This window comes from Oryx dammah, unplaced genomic scaffold (genome assembly GCF_014754425.2).
Source record: "Oryx dammah isolate SB20612 unplaced genomic scaffold, SCBI_Odam_1.1 HiC_scaffold_28, whole genome shotgun sequence".
In the NCBI taxonomy this organism is placed as follows: Eukaryota; Metazoa; Chordata; class Mammalia; order Artiodactyla; family Bovidae; genus Oryx; species Oryx dammah.
The window spans coordinates 98850422-98873722 of record NW_024070212.1 but is presented as its reverse complement, the minus strand read 5'-3'; the positions used below and the strand labels follow the sequence as shown (position 1 = coordinate 98873722).

At 40.9% G+C, this 23301-nt stretch overlaps 1 protein-coding gene across 1 annotated transcript in view; it reads right to left on the bottom strand.

Annotated features, from left to right (window-relative positions):
* Window positions 1-1980: 1980 nt before the first annotated feature.
* The window catches only part of ZSWIM5 (zinc finger SWIM-type containing 5), a 54169-nt gene continuing 32848 nt past the window's right edge, over window positions 1981-23301 (bottom strand). The window contains exons 11-13 of the mRNA XM_040231276.1: window positions 4702-4865; window positions 4143-4224; window positions 1981-3421 (exon numbers count right to left, since the gene is read on the bottom strand). Of these exons, the coding sequence (XP_040087210.1) occupies window positions 2559-3421; window positions 4143-4224; window positions 4702-4865 (1109 nt within the window). The 3' untranslated portion in view covers window positions 1981-2558. The remainder of the gene's footprint in view (window positions 3422-4142; window positions 4225-4701; window positions 4866-23301) is intronic.

The following is a 23301-nucleotide window of genomic DNA, read 5'->3' as shown; positions in this document are numbered from 1 at the left end:
GGGCCCTGACACCACTGTGCTCTCAGATATCCAAGCCCCAGAGCCACATGGGGTTGCATAGATCTTCCTAGGAGTGGGAGCTGTGACATGTGCAGGGAAATGGGGTCCCTACAGCATGTGAAGCCAGGGTTTTGTGTCTGGGGAGGAAGAGTGTATAGATCAGAAAGGGACACAGAAATGGTAAGAATATTCAGAAAAGCCTGTTGAGGAAGATGGAGTCTAGGTGAGCAGGAAGAAGCTGAGAGGCCTTCAGCTTTGACCCGAAAAGTTGGGAAGAGGGCATAAAGATCAGCTGAGTTGCTTAGACATGCATCACGGAGCTGAGAAGGCTTCTGACACCAATAGGCTTCTTTTCTGTGTATACCCTCTAATTTTGTCAGTATCTTGATGTTTCTGCTCATCATAATGGTACCTACTTTCTGGGGTCCAGCCCTGATGTGCCTGTGAGCTCTGGAAAGCGGTCTGGTGCAGTAGGAAATTCTTCAGTTATTCCACATCTTATTAGAGTGCTAGGAACCCTCTGTGCTAACCAGGCCTAACCAGCTCCCTGTCCCAGTCAGGGTGATGGAGAATACAGAGAAGGGCCCCATTTATTGAAAGAACGCAATTTCTGATTTTAGAAAAATGATCTTTTCTGTGATCCATGATTTATTCATAGAAAAGCACTGTGAGTTCACATACTTGCTAAAAAACGGCAATTGTGATACAGAAATGGGAGTGGTGTCTTTTTTTTTTTTTAACCAACCTATCAAACTGAGAGGTTGTACGGCCCATGACGGAACAGTAAGACTTCAGTAGCCACAAACAGCAAATACAAATTTACGGTCATTGTGGAGGGAAAAAAAAAAGTGACATAGTTTGTCAGAGAAAGCAAAGTAAAGCAGACAGGTCCTTAGTTCACACTCTAGCTATACCACCCCTTCCCTATCACACCCCGCCCCCTACTCGGAAACTAAGACAGGAAACAGTAAACACCAAGACACTGGCACCTAGGACTCCTCTGAATGCCCGTGCCATCTCCCACAACAATTCCAGGCGAGGAGGGGGCAGGAAGCCAGCAGGACCATGACACACTGTGGAGGCCAGCCAGAGAGAGCAGAGGGGTTGTCCACCCGGGCTAGAAACTAGTCAGGGCAAGGCCAGATGCATTCCAGCCACAGCCTCCAAGTCAGTGACCCATGGGACTGTGGCAGAAGAGGGCAAGGAAGCTTGAGGTAGAAAGGCAGGGGAAGAAAGCAGGTGCAGGGGAAGCAGAGAAATGTGGCGCTGAAGGAGCCACTCGGCAGAGGGAGCTTAGTGCTCAGAAGCTTGTTGCGTGACGATGAGTACAGGCGCCACAGAGATGGGGAACGTGTTTAGCTGGCGCGAGAGAACAGAGGAATGGGGATGAGAGATCTGGCAAAAAGAGAAGGGACACATTCATGCAGATCCTAGAACATGAATTCACAGGCAAACCTACATGTGGAAATACCACAGTTACTCATACAGAGACAGATACAGACCAAACATTTATACACGTGCACTCATGTGGCCAGATACACACAGGCTAAATATGCATCAGCAAACGCAACAGACACATAGATATGTACTACAGTATGCTCACACGTGCATAACCTCACACACAAACCCACCGTCCAGCACACAGACCTGACACACATACACATATATGTGCACATACAGGAGTGCACAGATACACCGGTGCACACAGACACGAATTTAGTCATTGAGGTCTCTACGCACACTTAGAGATGAAATCAGACACTAACACAACGGTGTCCAGAGCAGATGAACATGAGCTCAGTGGCCTCCCAGACATTCACCTTCACCTGTTTCTCAGGAACTCGTCAGACTCCTAGAGAGGCTGTGTGAGGCAGGAGCAACCGCTTCCGTGTCCTCGTGGCTTCATGAGGTGAAAGTCTAAGTCCAGACTGGGCCTCCTCTCCCATCACTGGGCTATGAATGCCCTTCTGCAGGCTGGGTTTCTGCATAGACTAGACTTGAGATTTCCTCCTAACTGGCCATTTTTCTCCCTGCTACCCCCAATCTTCCACTGCCAACAGAATATACTCTGCAAGGGAAACCTGAGAAATGGTTGTGAATCTCCTCAGAAAACAAGCCTATCTTCCCACCCACAGCTACTTCAAGTACCCATCAAATTAGAACCAGAATTATAAATAGTTACAACTTTACAACATAATTGGCAACACACAGACTATAGTATTTACAGTACCATAAACGCTTCTGTTTCTCTGGTTACGCAATCCCTGAGACGGAACAGTGTTCTGTGTTTGCCAAGGGAGAGAGGGGCAATGCCCGGGACACGCAGGATACAAGGGCCTGAGGTGGCATGTTGTGGGTACTGATCGGTCTGCAGGGCCCTGCTCCTCCAGGAACAGTGGGCTGTTGTAAGAACCCTGCCCAGGCAGGCATGCTGGCTAGAGCTGGACTCTCTCCATGCTTAGCCCTGTGGTCCTCTGGCTTCAGCCACAGGTGCTCAGAGTCCTCTCAGGGTGGACAAATGCTTGTGTCCGTGGCCTGACCTGATGCCGTCTGCTTTCTCAGCCGAAGCGCTCTCGCACCAGCAGCATCAGCTTCTTCTTGCCTTTGTAGATCTGTTTGAGGTTGTCGATGAACTGGGCAAACTGCAGGTGGCCATCCTGCGGCAGCAGGAAGGTCTCCCGGGCCTTGCTCAGAAACTCAATGAACTCTCCATAGTGGCGAGGGCTGATATGCGTCAGGCGCGAGTGTGTGGTGTTGATGTAGGCATTGATGGTGGCATCCAGCAGCTGGCGCAGGGGAGCCTTGTCAGTGGACATGAGCTTTCCTGAGCTGCGGCGGCCTGGGATGCCGGCCAGGCCAGGAGCAGTCACCGTGCAGCGCCGAAGGATGTCTGAAAGCACTGTGGCGCAGTGCACGCTCTTCACCACCAGGGGGATCAGGGCCGCCAGCTCATTCTTGCCCAGGGAGTGGCTGAGGGCGCAGGCCCAGAGCACATCGTTGATGGCCGGGTGGGTGTCCTGGTTGTAGGCCAGGTTGAGATGGCTCATGGCCAGTGAAGCCAGCTTGAAGGCACGTAGCGGGTAGCCACGGAGCTCCATGTAGCGGGCGATGGTGAACAGCTGTGAGTGAGTCATGCCGCCAGCCGCAGCATCGATGGCGATCTGATAGGCTGCTTCGAAGGCGATGTGGTCCTTCTCACAGAGGGTAAGGGCCGACAGGGCACAGCTCTGCGGATCCTTCATAGCGCACTGCAGGGCCAGGGTGCGAGCACAGCTGGCCAGCTCCTCCCGCTGTGGATAGTCAAGACTGAGGCGCAGGATGGTGGTGTGGGAGACGGCTGTGGCAGCCACAATACTGGTAGCCTCGGTGGGGGTGAAGAGTGTGTACCAGCTCTGCAAGATGCTCACCAGGGCCCGCACACCTGTCACAGAGAGCCTGTGCTCAGCCATGGGCCTCTGGGTCCTGATCCAGGTCTACTCAGATTACCATTTGGGGTTAGAACTTGGCTTGCAGGGACAAGCTCTCCCTCCTCAGCAGCCCTGAGATGATCTGCAGTAACCAGGGCTAGGGGGGCAACCCTGGTGGCCAGACCCCATGTGAGGTCTCTTCCTATCCCTTCCTTCTCCCAGGTCAGAGGGTTGAAAGTTTCTGCAGGTGCTCTTAGCCCCTCAAAAGGATGGAGCATCAGAGCCTGTGGTTTGCCTGCTCCAAGGCAGGAGTCTCAGATCTGCCCCTGGGTTTTCTAGCTGAAGTGAACCCTCTCAGGGCAGAGTTTTGTGCTGGGGCTTTGGGCACTAGATGGGGTCTTGATCCTCCAAGTTGTTTGGGATTTCTCAGAAGCATGGACAGGGACTGGGACTAAACAACTCCTAAGGCTGCACTTGAGTACTGGTGGCTGAAAATTATTCTTTCAGAATGTTTCTATCGGAGGATCAGAGTGCTGCTTGCCCTCAGGGTACAATCCAAGCAGTGAGGGAAGAGCTTGGTCAGGCTGAACAGGGCCATCTTCTCCTACCAGCAGCCTCATCCTTTCCTAGGCCATCAATAATAGGAATATGAGAGCTTTAAGGATTCACTGTCCTGTCCCAAGAGTAGGGCCTAGGAATCCTTTCCCCTGGGGGCACAGGAGCTGGGAGACTCACCCACTTCTGTAGCACAGGTTACCAACCACCGCACCATCTCCCGGCGCCTCCAGTTGAGGGTTGATAAGGTCATCCTCATCACCTGGGTGAAAAAAAGTGGCATTCCCAGCGGACTAAGCATAACTGCTATAACCTCTCCCTCCTCCTTGCCATTCACTTATGTACATGTATTTATTTGTGCCTTAAACAACCATCTCTCCCCTGAGAAGTACAGATGGGTTTGTTTAATTTCTGCCCCATCCTGCCACCAATCAGATAGATTTCTCTGATGACCTGTAATGAATAAACCCCTTATTATCACACCTTGACTTGGAGGAATGGGGGTGGGTAGGGAAAAATGGGGACCCTGTGGAGCCTAAGGCTATACTGCTTAACTGGCCTTAACTTCAAAACAGAGCCCAAAATTGAGTCCTGACCTTGTGACTAGCCTAGAAGCTATGTTCTGGGGACACAGAAAGAATCAGACCTGGCCCATGCCCACTCCAGTCCTCATGGGATCTTAACTCCCTGTCACTAGGCCAGAGGTTTAAAGTCGGGATGGCCCACTCCTCCTCCATACCTGTAGCCCCAGCTCCAAGGCCACGTTGAGCAGGGTGCCATCTGTACTACTGTCCGTGGGAGTAGCAATCTTGAATGCATCTTGGGCCAGTTTGAAGATGAGGGAGGAAGAATGGATGTGCTTCTGTATTGCTTCCAGGATTGTTCGGAGCCTCAGAGTGTCCCCTACAGGTGCCAAGAGAAGGGGCAGGGAGAAGGTCTTCTTTAAAGCTTCCCTGAACAGTCAGCTGATCACAACAGGTGCTGGCTGAACTGGCTGGTGTCAATGCACTGAATGCTTCCGAATGATCGGGGTGCTCAAGCTTTGTCTCCACTGAACCCACTGGAGGCTCCTTCCTTCCCCAGGCACCCAGGCAAATTCACTTCTCTCCACCTTTTCATAGGCCTTGACCCCTTACCCTTTTTTCCCCTCAGGATCTTTAGGTCCCAGAAATAACTTTTTCTAACACCTGAATTTTGAGAGCTACTTACACAGGAGAAGGAAGCCACAGCACTGCCAAGAAAGTATGCCAGTCCCATGGTCTGCTTCTCAGTACAGTTCCCTGGAGCTGGGCTACCACTTCTTATCCAGTAGGCAAGTATGAGTGCACAGAGTTATGGAATACATTGTAGGAATGCCATGGGTACCATATGACGTAAAGGCAGTAGGGTATATGAAAGACTGGTGTATCTTCTGAAGGGGTAAAATGTGAAATAAAGATAGAAGAAAAAGTAGGTCTTATGTCTTACAAAGAGGTGCAGTGCTAAGAGTGTACAGGCTTTGGAGTAAAATACATTGGGAAATGAACCTAGTTCACCCACGTACCAGACCAGTTACTTCATCTATAAAATAGTAACAATAACCTTTTCAGGTCATGGAGGGAATTATAAACAATTTGTGTACAGGTAATATGTGTGTGCATGCACATAAATGAACAGAAAATATGCAGGAATATTTACAACACTGTCTTAACAGTAGTAGTAATTTTTGGGTGTCAGGATTGAGAGATCACCTTTTTTTCCTTCTATCCTCTTTAAAAACAATTAAGACATTTAATAGACTTCTTTTTTTTTTTTTTTTTGGTGGGATCTTAGTTCCTCAACCAGGGATCAAACCCAGGCCCTCAGTAGCGAGAGCAGAGTCCTAACCACTGGACAACCAAGGAAAGCCTGACTTTATGTTTTTGAAGTGGTTTTAGGTTTACAGAAAATTGAGCAGATAAGACAGAGAGTTCTCACATATCCCCCTCTCTCCCCTTTCAGTTTCCCCTATTACTAACATCTTACATTGAATGAACACTGATACATTATTATTAACTGAAGTCCACAGTTAACATTAGGGTCCACTGTGTTATACAATCCTATGGGTTTTGACAAATGCATAGTATCATGGATCTGCCATTACTAAGTCATATAGAATAGACTCATTGCTGTAAAAGTCTCCTGTGCTCCACCTGTTCATCCCTCTTCTCTTTGCTTCTGAAACTACTGATCTTTTTACTGCCTCTATAATGTTAACTTTTCCACAATGTCGCAGATTTTGAATAGTATGTAACCTTTACAGACTGGCTTCCTTCAGGAAGCAAAATACATTTGTTTTCTTAAATGTCTATTTATGGCTTGGTAGCTCTTTTTTTTTTTTAATTTAGTTTTAGTTGATGTACAGATATTATATACATTTCATGTATACAACATAGTGATTCACAATTTTTAAAGGTTATACTCCATTTATAGTTATAAAATAGTAGCTATATTCCTATAATATATCTTTGTAGCTTACTTATTTTATACATAGTAGTTTGTACCTTTTAAACTCCTTACCCCATCTTGACCCTCCTCCTTACCTTACCTCCCCGCACTGTTAACAAGTTTGCTCTCATACTCTGTGAGTCTGTTTCTTTTTTGTTATATTCAATAGTTTGTTGTATTTTTTATATTCCACATATAAGTGATATCATGCAATATTTGTCTTTCTTTGACTTAATTTACTTAGCAGAACACCCTTCGATTCCACCTATGTTGCTGTAAATGGCAAAATTTTCTTTTTATGACTGAGCAGTATTTGATTATATATTTATACCATCTCTTCTTTACCCATTCATCTGTTGATGGGACACTTAGGTTGGTTCTATTTATTATCTACTGTAAATAATGCTGTCATGAACATTGGTGTACATGTATCTTTTTCAATTTGTGTTTTACATTTTTGGCTATATATAGTTGTCAAACAAGCATGTAAAAAGATACTCACCAGGACACGTCACGTTCAGTTCAGTTCAGTTCAGTTGCTCAGTCGTGTCCGACTCTTTGAGACCCCATGAACCACAGCACGCCAGGCCTCCCTGGCCATCACCAACTCCCAGAGTTGTGGAACTCTGGGTCATACTGTAGTTCTAATTTTCTGAGAAACCTCCATATCATTTTTTACAGTGGCTGCATCAATTTACACTCCCACCAATAGTGTACAAAGGTTCCCTTTTCTCCACGTCCACACCAACAGTTGTTATTTGTGTTCTTTTTGATGATAATCATTCTGACAGGTGTAAGGTGATATCTCATAGTGCTTTTTAATTTACATTTCTCTAATAATTAACAATATTGAGCATCTTTTTATGTGCCTGTTGACCATCTGTATTTCTTTGGAAAAATGTCTATCCACGTTTTCTGCCCATTTTTAAAATCAAGTTGTTTTTTTTTTATGTTAGTTCATATGAAATGTATATTTTGGATTTAATTCTCTATTGGTCACTCTATTTGCTAGTATTTCTTCCCATTCAGTAGGTTGTCTTTTCATTTTGCCGATGATTTTCTTTGCTGTGCAAAAGCTTTTAACTAGGTCTCACTTGTTTATTTTTTATTTTCCTTTGATTTAGGATGCAGTAAAAAAAAAAAAAAAGACACTGCTATGATTTGTGTTAAAGTGTTCTGCCTATGTTTTGAGTTTTATGGTCTCCGGTCTTATATTTAGGTCTTTAATTCATTTGGAGTTTATTTTTGTGTACAGTTAGAGAATGTTCTAATTTCGTTCTTTCGTATGTAGCTGTCCAGTTTCCCAGCACCACTTATTGAAGGGCACTTCATTTCTTTATGTTGGTAAATAATATCCCACTGTATGGATCTACCTCAGCTTGTATATCCATTCACCAGCTGAAGGATATCTTGTTTGCTTCCATTTTAAGGCAATTACAAATAAAGGTGCTATAAACCATTTGCGTGCTGGTTTCTGTGTGGACAGTTGTGTAAGTTTTCAACGTATTTGGGCAAATAACTAGGAACATGATTACTGGATCATATAGTTAGACTATGTGTAGCTTTGTAAAAAACTGACAAACTCTCTTCCAAAGTGGCTGAACCTTTGGCATTCCCACCAGGAATGAACGAGTCTCTGCTGCTCCACATCTGCACTAGTGTTTGGTGGTGTGTTTTGGATTTTAGCCATTCTAACAGGTATATAGTGGTATCTAATTTTTGTTTTAATTTGTATTTCCAGTCCATCCTAAAGGAGATCAGTCCTGGGTGTTCATTGGAAGGACTGATGTTGAAGCTGAAACTCCAATGCTTTGGCCTCCTGATATGAAGGAATACTGACTCATTGGAAAAGACCCTGATGCTGGGAAAGATTTGAGGGCACGAGGAGAAGGGGACGACAGAGGATGAGATGGCTGGATGGAATCACTGACTCAATGGACATGGATTTGGGTGGACTCTGGGAGTTGGTGATGGCCAGGGAGGCCTGGCGTGCTGTGGTTCATGGGGTCTCAAAGAGTCGGACACGACTGAGCAACTGAACTGAACTGAACTGAACGTGACGTGTCCTGGTGAGTATCTTTTTACATGCTTGTTTGACAACTATATATCTTATCTGGTAAGGCGTCAGTTCAGGTCTTCAGTGCATTTTAAGATTCAGTTGTTTTCTTTATTGTTGAGTTTTAAGAGTTATTTGTGTATTTGGAATACAAGTTTTTTTATTAGATACTGTTATGCAAATATTTTCTCCCAGGCTGTGGCTTTTCAATGTTTTTCATATAAGTTTTAAATTTTAATGAAGTCCTACTTACCAATGTTTTTTTCATCGGCTGTATCTAATTTTGATGTTGTATCTAAAAAGCTATTTCTGGGAATTCTCTGGAGGTCCAGTGGTTAGGACTCTGTGTTTCTACCGCAGGCAGCCCAGGTTTGATCCCTGATCAGGGAACTAAGATTCCGCAGGTCCCACAGTGTGGTCAAAAAAAATTACTGTCAAACACAAGGTCATCTAGTCTTTCTCCTGTGTTATCTTCTAGAAGTTTTATAATTTTGTGTTTTATATTTATGTCTATGATACATTTTGAATTCATTTTCATGAAAGGTATAAGGTCAGTGTATCTATATTCATTTTTTAAAATGTGGATGTACAGTTCTTCTAGTACCATTTGCTGAAAATACTATCCTTTGCTCCTTTGTCAAAGACCAGTTGACTGTATTTGTGTGAGACTATTTCTGAGCTCTCTATTTTGTTCCATGGACCTATTTGCTTGTTCTTTTGCAAATACCACACTATTTGATTACTGTACCATATACCATACATGGTACATACTGTACATGGTAGTTCTATTTTTAAAATTTTTTGAGAAACATCCATCCTGTTTTCCATAGTTGTTGTACCAATTTACATTCTCACCAACAGTGTACTCCACATCTTTTGTCATTTTGATAATAGCCATTCTAACAGGTGTGAGGGAATATTTGCAATATTACCTCTTTTCTAACATATGTATTTAATGCCATAAAATTTCCCTCCAAGCACTGCTTTCATTGCATCCTACATTTCTAATTAGTTGCATTTTTTTTTAAGTTTTAAACTTTCATTTAGTTTCAAAATATTAAAATTCCTGAGAGTTCATCTTTGATCCATGTGTTACTTAGAAGTGTGTTTAAACTCCATAGTTTTGGGAATGTTCCAGTTATCCTTCTGTTAATAATTTCTAGCTTAATTCCACTGTGATCTGAAAGCACACTTTGTATGATTTCTATTTTTCTAAATTTACTGAGATGTGTTTTATGGTTCAGAATGTGGTCTATCTTGGTGAACATTCCATGTGAGCTTGAAAAGAATGTGTATTCTATTGCAGTTTGATAAAAGCATGTTATAAATATTAATTAGATTCAGTTAATTAATGGTGGTGTTCAAGTATAACTTACTGATTTTTTTTGCCTGCTGGATGGATCACTTATTGATAAGAGGTACTGTGAATTCTCTGAATGTAAAGGTGGATTTCTCCATTTCTCTTGCAGTTCTATTGGTTTTCCTCTCACATATTTTGATTCTTTGTTGTTAGATGCATATACATTAAAGATTATGATGACTTTTTGGATAACTGACTCCTTTATCACTGTGTAATGCCCCCTTTTATTCCTGATAATTTTCCATTTATTGAAGTCTTTGTTTAATACAGGGATTCCAGGTTTTTCTTGATATGTGTTAACATGGTATACCTTTCTCTATCCTTTACTATGTTGTTGGTGAAGGAATCAGACTGTGGTTAAGAAACAGTTTTAGAGATGAAAATAACAAATTAGCTCAGCTGGTACACATGCTTTCCTGGGAGAATGTCTTTTCCAGACTCTTCCTGCTTTTAGTGCAGCTACTTTAATAGTCTACAGGGTATGGAAAGTAGGGGTGAGAGTGTTGACAATACCTCATATGTGTGGTTTGTTTAAGCCCTGGCTTCTGTTTTTAGTGCAAAATATGACATGACTGAGTGACTTTCATTTCATTTTCATATGGAAAGGTAAAGTGTAGAAGTTCAAGTCACAGAAGAATTAAATATGTACCTAAAGGTACTAGGATAAAAATGAAGCCCAGTACTGTTTAATGTTTATACTTAGGGTCACTTGCTTGCTTTAACACTGCCTCTTTATTCATTCCTTTAATTGTGGTAAAAATATATACACTAAAACTTTCTATCTTAACCATTTTAAGTATACAATTGAGTACTATTAATCATGTTCAACATTGTGGAATATCATTCATTGTGTAAATAGCAGCACCATATATTTCCAAAAGTTTTTAAATCATCCTAAACAGAAACTCTGTACCTATTAAGCAGTAATTCACCATCATCTCTTCCTTTAGCCCAGGAAACTTCTATTTTCTGTCTTTATTAACTTGCCTATTCTAGACATGTATGTTCAGTTCAGTTCAGTCACTCAGTCGTGTCCGACTCTTTGCGACCCCATGAATCGCAGCATGCCAGGCCTCCCTGTCCATCACCATCTCCCGGAGTTCACTCAAACTCACGTCCATTAAGTCGGTGATGCCATCCAGCCATCTCATCCTCTGTCGTCCCCTTTTCCTCCTGCCCCTAATCCCTCCCAGCATCAGAGTCTTTTCCAATGAGTCAGCTCTTCGCAGAGGTGGCCAAAGTACTGAAGTTTCAGCTTTAGCATCATTCTTTCCAAAGAACACCCAGGACTGATCTCCTTTAGGATGGACTGGTTGGATCTCCTTGCAGTCCAAGGGACTCTCAAGAGTCTTCAACACCACAGTTCAAAATCATCAATTCTTCGGTGCTCTGCTTTCTTCCCAGTCCAACTCTCACATCCATACATGACCACTGGAAAAACCATAGCCTTGACTAGATGGACCTTTGTTGGCAAAGTAATGTCTCTGCTTTTGAAAATGCTGTCTAGGTTGGTCATAACTTTCCTTTCAAGGAGTAAGCGTCTTTTAATTTCATGGCTGCAATCACCATCTGCAGTGATTTTGGAGCCCCCCAAAATAAAGTCTGACACTGTTTCCACTGTTTCCCCATCTATTTCCCATGAAGTGATGTGTATGTGGAATCATACAAAAATTACTTTTGGTGTGTCTGAATTATTTCTCTTAGCATAATGTCTTCAAGTTTCCCCCATGTTGTACCATGTTATCAAAACATAGTTTCTTTTTTAATGACTTAATGTTAATAGTCCACTGTATATATATACCATATTTTGTTTACCCATTCATTTGCTGATGGACACTTGGGTTGTTTCCAATTTTTGGCTGTTGCAAATGATGCTGCAGTGAACACTGGTGTATAAAGTACCTGTTTGAATCTGTTTTCAATTCTTTGGGGTTATATACATAGGAGTGGAACTGCTGGATGATATGTTAATTTTATTTAAAAATTTCAGGCACCATCACACTATTTTCCACAGTAGCTATTAATCACTTTACATGTGCAATGTAAAACAAAAGCTATTAATCACTGTACACCAGCAATGTAAAAGAATTTCTCCATATCCTCACCATAGGACTCCATGCTTCCACTGAAGGGTGCCCAGATTCAATCCCTTGCTGGGGCACTAACATACCACAAGCTGTGCAATAGCGCAGCCAAGCCATCCTAGTGGGTGTCTTCCCTAATGACTAATGATGTTTTTCCTTCATGTCCTTATAAGCCATTTATGTATCTTCTTTGAAGAACAGTCTCTTCAAATCTGTTGCCCATTTTAAAATCCAGTTGTCTTTTTTATTGTTGAATTGTAGTTCTTTATATATTTTGTATATTAAGCCCTTATCAGATATAAAACTTATAAATTTTTTTCCATCCTTTTTAAGTTGTCTTTTCACTTTCTTGGTAATGTCGTTTGATGAATGAAAGTTTTTAATTCTGATGAGGTCCAAATTTATTATTTTCTTTTGCTGCTCATGCTTTTGGTGTCATAACCTAAGAATTGCCAAATTCAAGGTCCTATGTTTTCTCTTATGAAATTTACGGCTTTAGCTCTTATATTGATCCCTTCCTTTTACTTTCACTCTATATCTTTAAAGTGAGTTTCTTATAGACAACATATAATTTTTTTTTTTAAATCCACTCTCAGCCTGTCCTTTTTTTTTTTTGGCCAAGCCATGCAGCTTGTGGGATCTTAGTTCCCCAATCGGAGATTGAACTGGGGCTTCCTGCAGCGGAGGCATGAAGTCACCTCTGGACTGCCAGGGAATTTCTCCTTTCTTTTTTTCCCCCAGTCTGTCTTTTAATTGGCTTATTTAGACCATTCACATTTAAAGTGATTATTGATATACTTGGATTAACATCTACATTTATAACTTTTTTATTCATTGAATTTGTTCTTTTTAAAAAACCTTTCCTCTTTTCTGCCTTCTCTGGTTTAAACTGAGCACGTTACATGATTCAATTTTCTCTTCTCATAATTCTTTTCAAATTTCACAGTTCTTTTCAAATTTCACAATTTCTTTTCAAAGTTAGTGTTTGCCCAAGAGTTGCAGAATACATTTACAACTAATCTAAGTCCATTTTCAAATAACTATATCACTTCATAAGATACCTTAGTATTCTCAATTCTTCCTTCTGTCTGTAACATCACTGCTTCATTGATTTATCTTTAAGCTATAGTAACCCAATACATTTCTATTATTATTTTGAACAGTTATTAGTTCAATTAAGAATTTTCTAAAAACCAAAGGATTTATTTTACCTTTCTGCAGTTCAGTTCAGTTCAGTGGCTCAGTCGTGTCCACCTCTTTGTGACCCATGGGCTGCAGCATGCCAGGCTTCCCTGTCCATCACCAACTCCTGGAGCTTACTCAAACTCATGTCCAGTGAGTCGGTGATGCCATCCAACCAGCTCATCCTCTGTCATCCCGTTTTACTCCCGCCTCCAACCTTCCCAGCATCAGGGTCTTCTCAGTGAGTGAGTTCTTCGCATCAGGTGGCCAAAGTGCTGGAGTTTCAGCTTCGGAATCAGTCCTTCCAATGAATATTCAGGATTGATTTCCTTTAGGATTGACTGTTGGATCGCCGTGCTGTCCAAGGGACTCTCAAGAGTCTTCTCCAACACCACACTTCAAAAGCATCAATACTCCAGCACTCAGCTTTCCTTATAGTCCAACTCTCACATCCATACATGACTACTGGAAAAACCATAGCTTTGACTAAATGGACCTATGTTGGCAAAGTAATGTCTCTACATTTTAATATGCTGTCTATGTTGGTCATAACTTTTCTTCCAAGGAGCGAGCTACTTTTAATTTCATGGCTGCAGTCACCATCTGCAGTGATTTTGGAGCCCAAGAAAATAAAGTCTTTCACTGTTTCCATTGTTTCCCATCTATTTGCCATGAAGTGATGCGACCAGATGCCATGATCTTAGTTTTCTGAATGTTGAGTTTTAAGACAACTTTTTCACTCTCCTCTTGCATTTTCATCAAGACGCTCTTTAGTTTCTCCTTGCTTTCTGTCATAAGTATGGTGTCATCTGCATATATGAGGTTATTGATATTTCTCCTGGCAATCTTGATTTCAGCTTGTGCTTCATCCAGTCCAGCATTTCTCATGATGTACTCTGCATAGAAGTTAAATAAGCAGGGTGACAATATACAGCCTTGATGTACTCCTTTTCCGATTTGGAACCAGTTCCATGACCAGTTCTAACTGTTGCTTCTTGACCTGCATACAGATTTCTCAGGAGCCAGGTCAGGTGGTCTGGTATTCCCATCTCTTTAAGAATTTTCCAGTTTGTTGTGATCCACACAGTCAAAGGCTTTGGCATAGTCAATAAAGCAGAAGCAGATTTTTTCTGGAACTCTCTTGCTTTTTCAATGATTCAATGCATGTTGGCAATTTGATTTTTGGTTCCTCTGCCTTTTCTAAATCTAGTTTGAACATCTGGAAGTTCACATACTGTTGAAGCCTTGCTTGGAAAGCATTACTTTGCTAGTGTGTTAGATGAGTGCAACTGTGTGGTAGTTTGAGCATTCTTTGGCATTGCCTTTCTTTGGGATTGGCATGAAAACTGACCTTTTCCAGTCTTGTGGCCACTGCTGAGTTCTCCATATTTACTGGCATATTGAGTACAGCACTTTCACAGCATCATCTTTTAGGATTTGAAATAGCTCAGCTGGAATTCCATCACCTCCACTAGCTTTGTTCGTAGTGATGCTTCCTAAGGCCCATTTGACTCGCATTCCAGGATGTCTGGCTCTAGGTGAGTGATCATACCATCGTGATTATCTGGGTCATGAAGATCTTTTTTGTATAGTTCTTCTGTGTATTCTTGCCACCTCTTCTTAATCTCTTCTGCTTCTGTTAGGTCCATACCATTTCTGTCCTTTATCATGCCCATCTTTGCATGAAATATTCCCTTGGTATCTCTAATTGTCTTGAAGAGATCTCTAGTCTTTCCCATTCTGTTGTTTTCCTCTGTTTCTTTGCATTGATCACTGAGGAAGACTTTCTTATCTCTCCTTGCAATTCTTTAGAACTCTACATTCAAATGGGTATATCTTTCCTTTTCTCCTTTGCGTCTTTTCTTTTCACAGCTATTTGTAAGGCCTCCTCAGATAACCATTTTGCCTTTTTGCATTTCTTTTTCTTGGGGATGGTCTTGATCACTGCCTCCTGTACAATGTCATAAACCTCCATCCATAGTTCTTCAGGGATTCTTGCCCACAATAGTAGATATAATGTCATCTGAGTTAAATTCAGCCATTCCAGTCCATTTTAGTTCTCTGATTCCTAAAATGTTGATATTCACTCTTGCCATATCCTCTTTGACCACTTCCAATTTGCCTTGATTCATGGTCCTAACATTCCAGGTTCCTATGCAATATGGCTCTTTACAGCATTGGGTCTTCTTCCATTAGCAGTCACATCCACAACTGGGTGTTGTTTTTGCTTTGGCTCCGTCTCTTCATTCTTTCTGGAGTTATTTCTCCATTGATCTCGAGTAGCATATTGGGCACCTACTGACCTGGGGAGTTCATCTTTCAGTGTCCTATCTTTTTGCCTTTTCATATTGTTCATGGGGTTCTCAAGGCAAGAATACTGAAGCAGTTGCCATCCCCTTCTCCAGTGGACCATGTTTTGTCAAACTCTCCAGCATGACCCATCCATCGTGGGTGGCCCTACGTGGCATGGCTTATAGTTTCATTGAGTTAGATAAGGCTGTGATCCATGTGATCAGATTGGTTAGTTTACTGTGATTGTGGTTTTCATTTTGTCTGCCCTCTGATGGAGAAGGATAAGAGGCTTATCCTCCTGATGGGAGAGACTGACTGAGGGGGGAACTGGGTCTTGTTCTAATGGGCAGGGCGTGCTCAATAAATCTTTAATCCAATTTTCTGTTGATGAGAGGGGCTGTGTTTCCTCCCTGTTATTTGACCTGAAGCCAAACTATGGTGGAAGTAATGAAGATAATGGCGACCTCCTTCAAAAGGTCCCATGCCCACACTGCTGCACTCCATGCCCCCAACTCTGCAGCAGGCCACCACCGGCCCATGCCTCCGCAAGAGACTCCTGGACACTCACGGGCAAGTCTGGGTCAGTCTCTTGTAGGGTCACTGCTCCTTTCTCCTGGGTCCTGGTGCGCATAAGGTTTTGTTTGTGCCCTCCAAAAATCTGTTTCTCCAGTCCTGTGTAAGTTCTGGCGGCTCTATGGTGGGGTTAATGGCAACCTCCTCCAAAAGGGTTTATACCGTACCCAGATCTGCTGCACCCAGAGCCCCTGTCCCTGCAGCAGTCCACTGCTGACCCATACCTCCACAGGAGATGCTCAAACACAATTCTGTCTTAGTCTCTGTGGAGTCTCTAGGTCCTGGTGAGCACAAGGTTTATTTGAGCCCTCTGAGCAAAACAAAGATCATGGCATCCGGTCCCATCACTTCATGGGAAATAGATGGGGAAACAGTGGAAATGGTGTCAGACTTTATTTTTTTGGGTTCCAAAATCACTGCAGATGATGACTGCAGCAGCCATGAAATTAAAAGATGCTTACTCCTTGGAAGAAAAGTTATGACCAACCTAGATAGCATATTCAAAAGCAGAGACATTACTTTGCTGACTAAGGTCTGTCTAGTCAAGGCTATGGTTTTTCCAGTAGTCATGTACGGATGTGAGAGTTGGACTGTGAAGAAGGCTGAGCGCCGAAGAATTGATTCTTTTGAACTGTGGTGTTGGAGAAGACTCTTGAGAGTCCCTTGGACTGCAAGGAGATCCAACCAGTACATTCTGAAGGAGATCAACCCTGGGATTTCTTTGGAAGGAATGATGCTAAAGCTGAAACTCCAGTACTTTGGCCACCTCATGCGAAGAGTTGACTCATTGGAAAAGACTCTGATGCTGGGAGGGATTGGGGGCAGGAGGAGAAGGGACGACAGAGGATGAGATGGCTGGATGGCATCACTGACTCGATGGACATGAATCTGAGTGAACTCTGGGAGTTGGTGATGGACAGGGAGGCCTGGTGTGCTGTGATTTATGGGGTCGCAGAGTCGGACACGACTGAGTGACTGAACTGAGCATCTCTGGCAGGTATGGGGTTTGATTCTAAATGCGATTTCACCCCTCCTACTGTCTTGCTGGGGCTTGTCCTCTGCCTTTGGACGTGGGGTATCTCCTCAAAGTTGCTCCAGCGCTGCGCAGCCGCTGCTCCAGCACCACCTTTTTTATGCCTTCTCTAACACTATTCCTTTCTTCACATGGATCTAAGTTTCAGATCTATATAATTTTCCTTCCCTGTGAAAGATTTCTTGCAATTTGTTGGCAATAACTTCCCTGAGTCTTTGTCTAAGATAATCTTTATTTCTTTTTTCAAAGGATAATTTATTTGGATACCTAATTCTAGGTTGGTGGTTTTTTCTTGCAACATTTAAAATATTTCACTTCACTCCCTCTTGCTTGCATGGTTTGTGAAGTGAAGTTGATGTAATTATTATCTTTGTTTTTCCATAGGTAAGGTTGTCTTGTTCTCTTGCTTCTTTCAAGAAAGAAAGAACTCATGGTATTCATCCTGCTCAGTGTTCTCTGAGCTTCCGGGACCTATGTTCTGGTATCTGTCACAAGTTTTGGTAAATTTTCAATCATTATTACTTCAAATATTTCTTCTACTGTTTTCTTTCTTCTCCTTCTGGTATTACAGAATATACTGCATCTGTTATATATCTTTTATAATTGTCTCATGGCTCTCAGATATCCTGTTCTGGGTTCCCCCACCCCCATTCTTTTTTAACTTTTGCACTGCAATTTGACATGTTTCTTTTGACATTCATAATTTAAAATTTTGGAAATATTCACATGATTCAATGTTGAAAAGATACAAAAGATAAATAATGAAGAATTTCTTCCCCCTTTCCTCTGACCCATAGTCACCCAACTCTAACCCTGTACACAACTGATAGTGTTTGTTTTACCTTCCAGGACATTTTATGCATAGTAAAGAAACACTGTATTTCCTCTCCTTTAGCACAGTATATACAAATTTGCATATCATTTCGCCCTCACATATTAGTGTATCTTGGAAATTATTCTACATCAGTACATAAAGAAATTTTTGTTCTTTACATGACTGCATAATATCCCATTTATGGATGTACAGGTCCGTAACTGCTTCTTTAAAACTCTTAAGTTATGAATGCATTTGGAGCCTATTATATAAAGATAGTTTGTGCATATATTATATATAATACTCACACTCGGTCTGGGGCAGCATCCTATAATTAAACACATTATTATTTGTTCAGCAAAAGTATGAATATTCATGCTAGGTAGGATAAATAGCAAAGTTAGTATTGTATTTTTTTGATACAGTAATAAACTGATGGATGAAACAGTGTGATATAGACTAAATACTTGGGACTCTTTAATTCTAAGGAAAATACTCAATAAAACCTCAAACCAAGATACACTTCTAAACATATGCGTAAGTAAATACTTCTTCTATATGGTTTCTTGAGGATTTTGGACAAAAGGCTTCATCTGCATTGCTATTACTGTGACCAAAGAACAGAGTTGGGAATTTAATGATGGGCCTGGAAAGAGACTCTTTAATGATGAAACAACTACAATAGATGATCTTAAAAAAGGAGTACTTCTAGGATAATGTGTCTGATTAATACAGATTTCTACATAAGCAGTCTTCTTCAATTAAGTAAACAGCTATAATCCTTTTTCACTGATAAATGCACGTTATTCAAGGCCAATTAACTGCTCATACATTTCCCCCATACTGTCTATGGATATTTTTTTTCATCTGTTACATTTCATAATTGTCATTATTCCTAGCCTCATGCTTACTTGGGATACTGCTAAGTCACTTCAGTTGTGTCCGACTCTGTGCGACCCCATAGACGGCAGCCCACCAGGCTCCCCCGTCCCTGGGATTCTCCAGGCAAGAACACTGGAGTGGCTTGCCATTTCCTTCTCCAATGCATGAAAGTGAAAAGTCAAAGTGAAGTCGCTCAGTCGTGTCCGACCCTCAGCGACCCCATGGACTGCAGCCTACCAGGCTTCTCCATCCATGGCATTTTCTGGGAAAGAGCACTGGAGTGGGGTGCCATTGCCTTCCTTGGAATATACTATCTATGTTGGTCATAACTTTTCTTCCAAGGAGTAAGCGTCTTTCAATTTCATGGCTGCAATCACCATCTGCAGTGATTTTGGAGCCCAGAAAAATAAAATCTGATACTGTTTCCATTGTTTCCCCATCTATTTCCCATGAAGTGATGGGACCGGATGCCATGATCTTCGTTTTCTGAATGTTGAGCTTTAGGCCAACTTTTTCATTCTCCTCTCTCACTTTCATCAAGAGGCTCTTCAGTTCTTCTTCACTTTCTGTCATAAGGGTGGTGTCATCTGCATATCTGAGGTTATTGATATTTCTACCAGCAATCTTGATTCCAGCTTGTGCTTCTTCCAGCCCAGTGTTTCTCATGATGTACTCTGCATAGAAGTTAAATAAGTAGGGTGACAATATTCAGCCTTGACGTACTCCTTTTCCTATTTGGAACCAGTCTGTTGTTCCATGTCCAGTTCTAAGTGTTGCTTCCAGACCTGCATACAGATTTCTGAAGAGGCAGGTCAGCTGGTCTGGTATTCCCATCTCTTTCAGAATTTTCCACAGTGTATTGTGATCCATACAGTCAAAGGCTTTGGCATAGTCAATAAAGCAGAAATAGATGTTTTTCTGGAACGCTCTTGCTTTTTCGATGATACAGCGGATATTGGCAATTTGATCTCTGGTTCCTCTGCCTTTTCTAAAACCAGCTTGAACATCAGGAAGTTCATGGTTCACGTATTGCTGAAGAATTTGTTAAAGCATAAGATTCTTGGGCTATATTCACAGAGATTCAGATTCAGAATTTGCATTTCTAACAAGTTTCCAGGTCATGCTGATGCTGCTTATCCACTGATCATACATTGAGTAGCAAGGTTCTGACTTATTTAGACTTTTAGCCTATTAACTTTTAATGTAAGTAATGAGACTACATTAGTGACACAAAACCCTTCACTATCTTTATATACAAGTGCACTTTCAAAGTGAGAGTCTCTGCAAAATATTTATCAATTGTTCCAAGTATTAGCAACTGTGTAAATAGCATAATTAAGGTATACTTGATCAAGTTTCTACAATAACTCTTTTAGGAAGACTTGGGAGTTACCTGTTTCAAGTATATAGTATGAAAGTAAATAAATATTTATATTTGTTCTTCATTGGGAGTAAAATTTCTTGGTTACAAGAAGTTCCTGAGGTGTGTGTGTAGAATAGTGGTCTAGGAACGAGTATACAGTTTTCTTCTATTCCAGCTTCCAGTGTAATGATTTCATGTCATTGGTACAGATTATTAAGCCTGACAGAAATGATCTCTTTGATTACTCATGTTTTTTTGTTTACATACTAACAAATAAATTGTGAACAACTCTTTGTTTTTGGTTTTACTGCACAGCTTGCAGGATACTAGTTCCCTGACCAGAGATCGAACCCTGGTCCATGGTAGTGAAAGCAGAGTCCTAACCACTGGACTGCTAGGGAATTCTCTGAATAACTTCTGAAACATTATGGATGTTGACTTTTTCTAGCTTTATCTGGCACTTCCCAGAACTTTCATCCTGTGTTTAGAGTCCTACACGACTGAGCGACTGAACTGAACTGAACTGAACTGAACTTAAAGTCCTAAAAATCTCTTGTTTGCTCATCAATCACTGTTAAAAAAATTTTTTTTTAAGAAAACAGAACAGAGCTATTTCATCAGCAGTGTACAGGTGTTCAAGACTAAGATTTTCATTAAAAATTACCATAACAAATTGTCAATATAATTTTCATCAACTTCATGAAAAGAAGTTTTTTCATCATAGTTGTACAGATATTTTATACTGCAATGCTTCTGAAATTTCTGCAGCCAATCTTCTGATATCCTAAACTCACTGTAAAGCTTCAGTCCTTCATGAAATAATCTAGCTTGTTTCATGAACAACAAACCAATCAGTGGCATATTCATACTGTTTCATTGTTGAATCCTTTCAATCACGGTAATGTCAATATCTTCATTTTTTGTCCTCAGAAAATTTTCTGTTCTTCTTTAGTTCTGGTCATTGTCCCTGTAAAACTTCAATACTTTGTCTTACTATTACTTCAAGTCATGCTGCTGCTGTACTGAGCTCAGTCGTGTCCGACTCTTTGCGACCCCATGGACTGTAGCCCACCAGGCTCCTCTGTTCATGGGATTTCCCAGGCAAGAATACTAGAGCGGGTTGCCATTTCCTTCTTCAGGGATCTTCCCAACCCAGGGATTGAACCTGCGTCTCCTGCGTTGGCAGTGGATTTTTTTTTTTTTTTTTTTTTTACCACTGAGCTACCCGGGAAGCCCAGTTCAAGTCATATGTGGTGTTAATTCCCACACTTTACTCTTTAGTAAGATGTCTTATAGAAACACCTGATCAAATTTTGCACTAACTCTATTTTCTGTGCTATTGATGTCACATGGTTCCTTTTCTACTAATTTTTATCCACAGGAGTATCTTCAATTTTCTGGACATTTTTACAGAATAATTAAACTCAAACTGACAAAATAACAACCATCTTAAAAAAAAAAAAGGCAAACATTTTAGTAGTGAATAGCAGAGATGTCTGTGCCTAGTAAGAGTGTTGAGAAACAACTAATGCCTCTTGTCAGCTGAGGCCAGGTTTTGCTTTCAACTTAGAAAAAAGTGTGGATTTTCAAAGCTTTTCAAATTTTGGAATTCCATATGAGATTTGGTGCTAAGGTAATATATTTAATCAGTCTCCTATTGATGGCTATTTAGAATGTTTCAAATATTTTGCAACTGCAAACAAGGTTGTAGTGAATAAATCTGTACAAACATCATTTCACAAATATATTTGTAAAATAAAATCTTTGAAGTGAAACAGCTGGGTCAAAGGATATATACATTGTAATTATGATAGACATTTGATAGATATCATGTAGGGCCAAATTGCCCTACACAAAGGATTACCAATCTGCACTCCCACTTTACACCTTTGCAAACACAATGTTTTATCAAAATTTTTCCTTTTATTTTGAAATAATTTCAAACTCAAAAAGAAGTTTCAATAGTACTTCAAGCATCATCTTTTCTCCATGCCCTCACCCCAAACCACTTGAAAGTAACTGATTTGATACCCTGAACTCATTCCTGAGCTCTGCAGTCTATTCCTGGCAAATAAGGACACTCTTCTACTTACCTGCAACATAACCATCAAGATCAGGAAATTTATATTGATATATTACCACCTAAGAAGATATGACAAACTAAATGCAACACGTGATCTTGTATAAACGTGTAAAGATTTTATACAGGATCATGTGTTACGTTTGTCCTGTCTCTTCAGCCTTTGACAATTTGGAAAAATTCCTGAGTCTTCCCTTGACACTCATGACCTTGACATTTTTGCAGATTAGACTAGTTATCTTACAGAATGACCTTCAGTTTGGATACGACTGATGTTTCCTCACGATTAGATGCAGGTTTGCATTTTCGGTGTAATGTAAGAGAAGTGATACTGAATTCTTATTGCCTTCTGTTAAGTAATACATGATTTTGACTTAACCCATTACTCATGATATATCTATTGCCCCCAAACTTTCCTTGTGACCCTTGCTAATCCTTTCTTCCCTTCCATCCTAGCCTATACCAGATCCCACTCCCAGGAAACTGCTGATTTTTCTGTCACCATGGTGTGGCACTGCTAGAATTTTATTTAAATGGAATAATACATTTGCACCGTTTTTCCCTTTAGTCTGGCTTCTTTCACTTGGCATAATTATTTTGATTCTTCCATGGTGTAGTATGTATCAGTAGTTTGTTCCGTTTCATTACTTAGTAGTATTCCACTATATGGTTGTTTCACAGTTTTTATCCATTCAATCTACTCATGGATATATGGATCATTTCCAGTTTGGGGTTAAAAATAAAGCTATTATGACACTCATGTTAAATTCTTTGTATGGATATATGCTTTCATTTCCTTTGGTTAATACCTATGAGTGGAATGGCAAGATCATGTGTGGAGGTGTCTATTTAACTTTCTAAGAAACTGACAAATGGTTTACCAAAGTGGTTTAACTTATGTTCCAACCTGCAGTGTATGAGAGCTTCAGTTGCTCTACCTCCTTGCAGGTCTTATTACAATTTTTTTTTTTTTTTTTTAAATTTTAGCCTTTCTCTTATTGTTTTATTTTTTAATTTTTTAAAATTTATTTTTTTAATTGAAGGATAATTGCTTTACAGAATTTTGTTGGTTTCTGCCAAACATCAACATGAATCAGCCATAGGTATACATATATCCCCTCCCTTTTGAACTTCAAGATGTTACTATAATGATA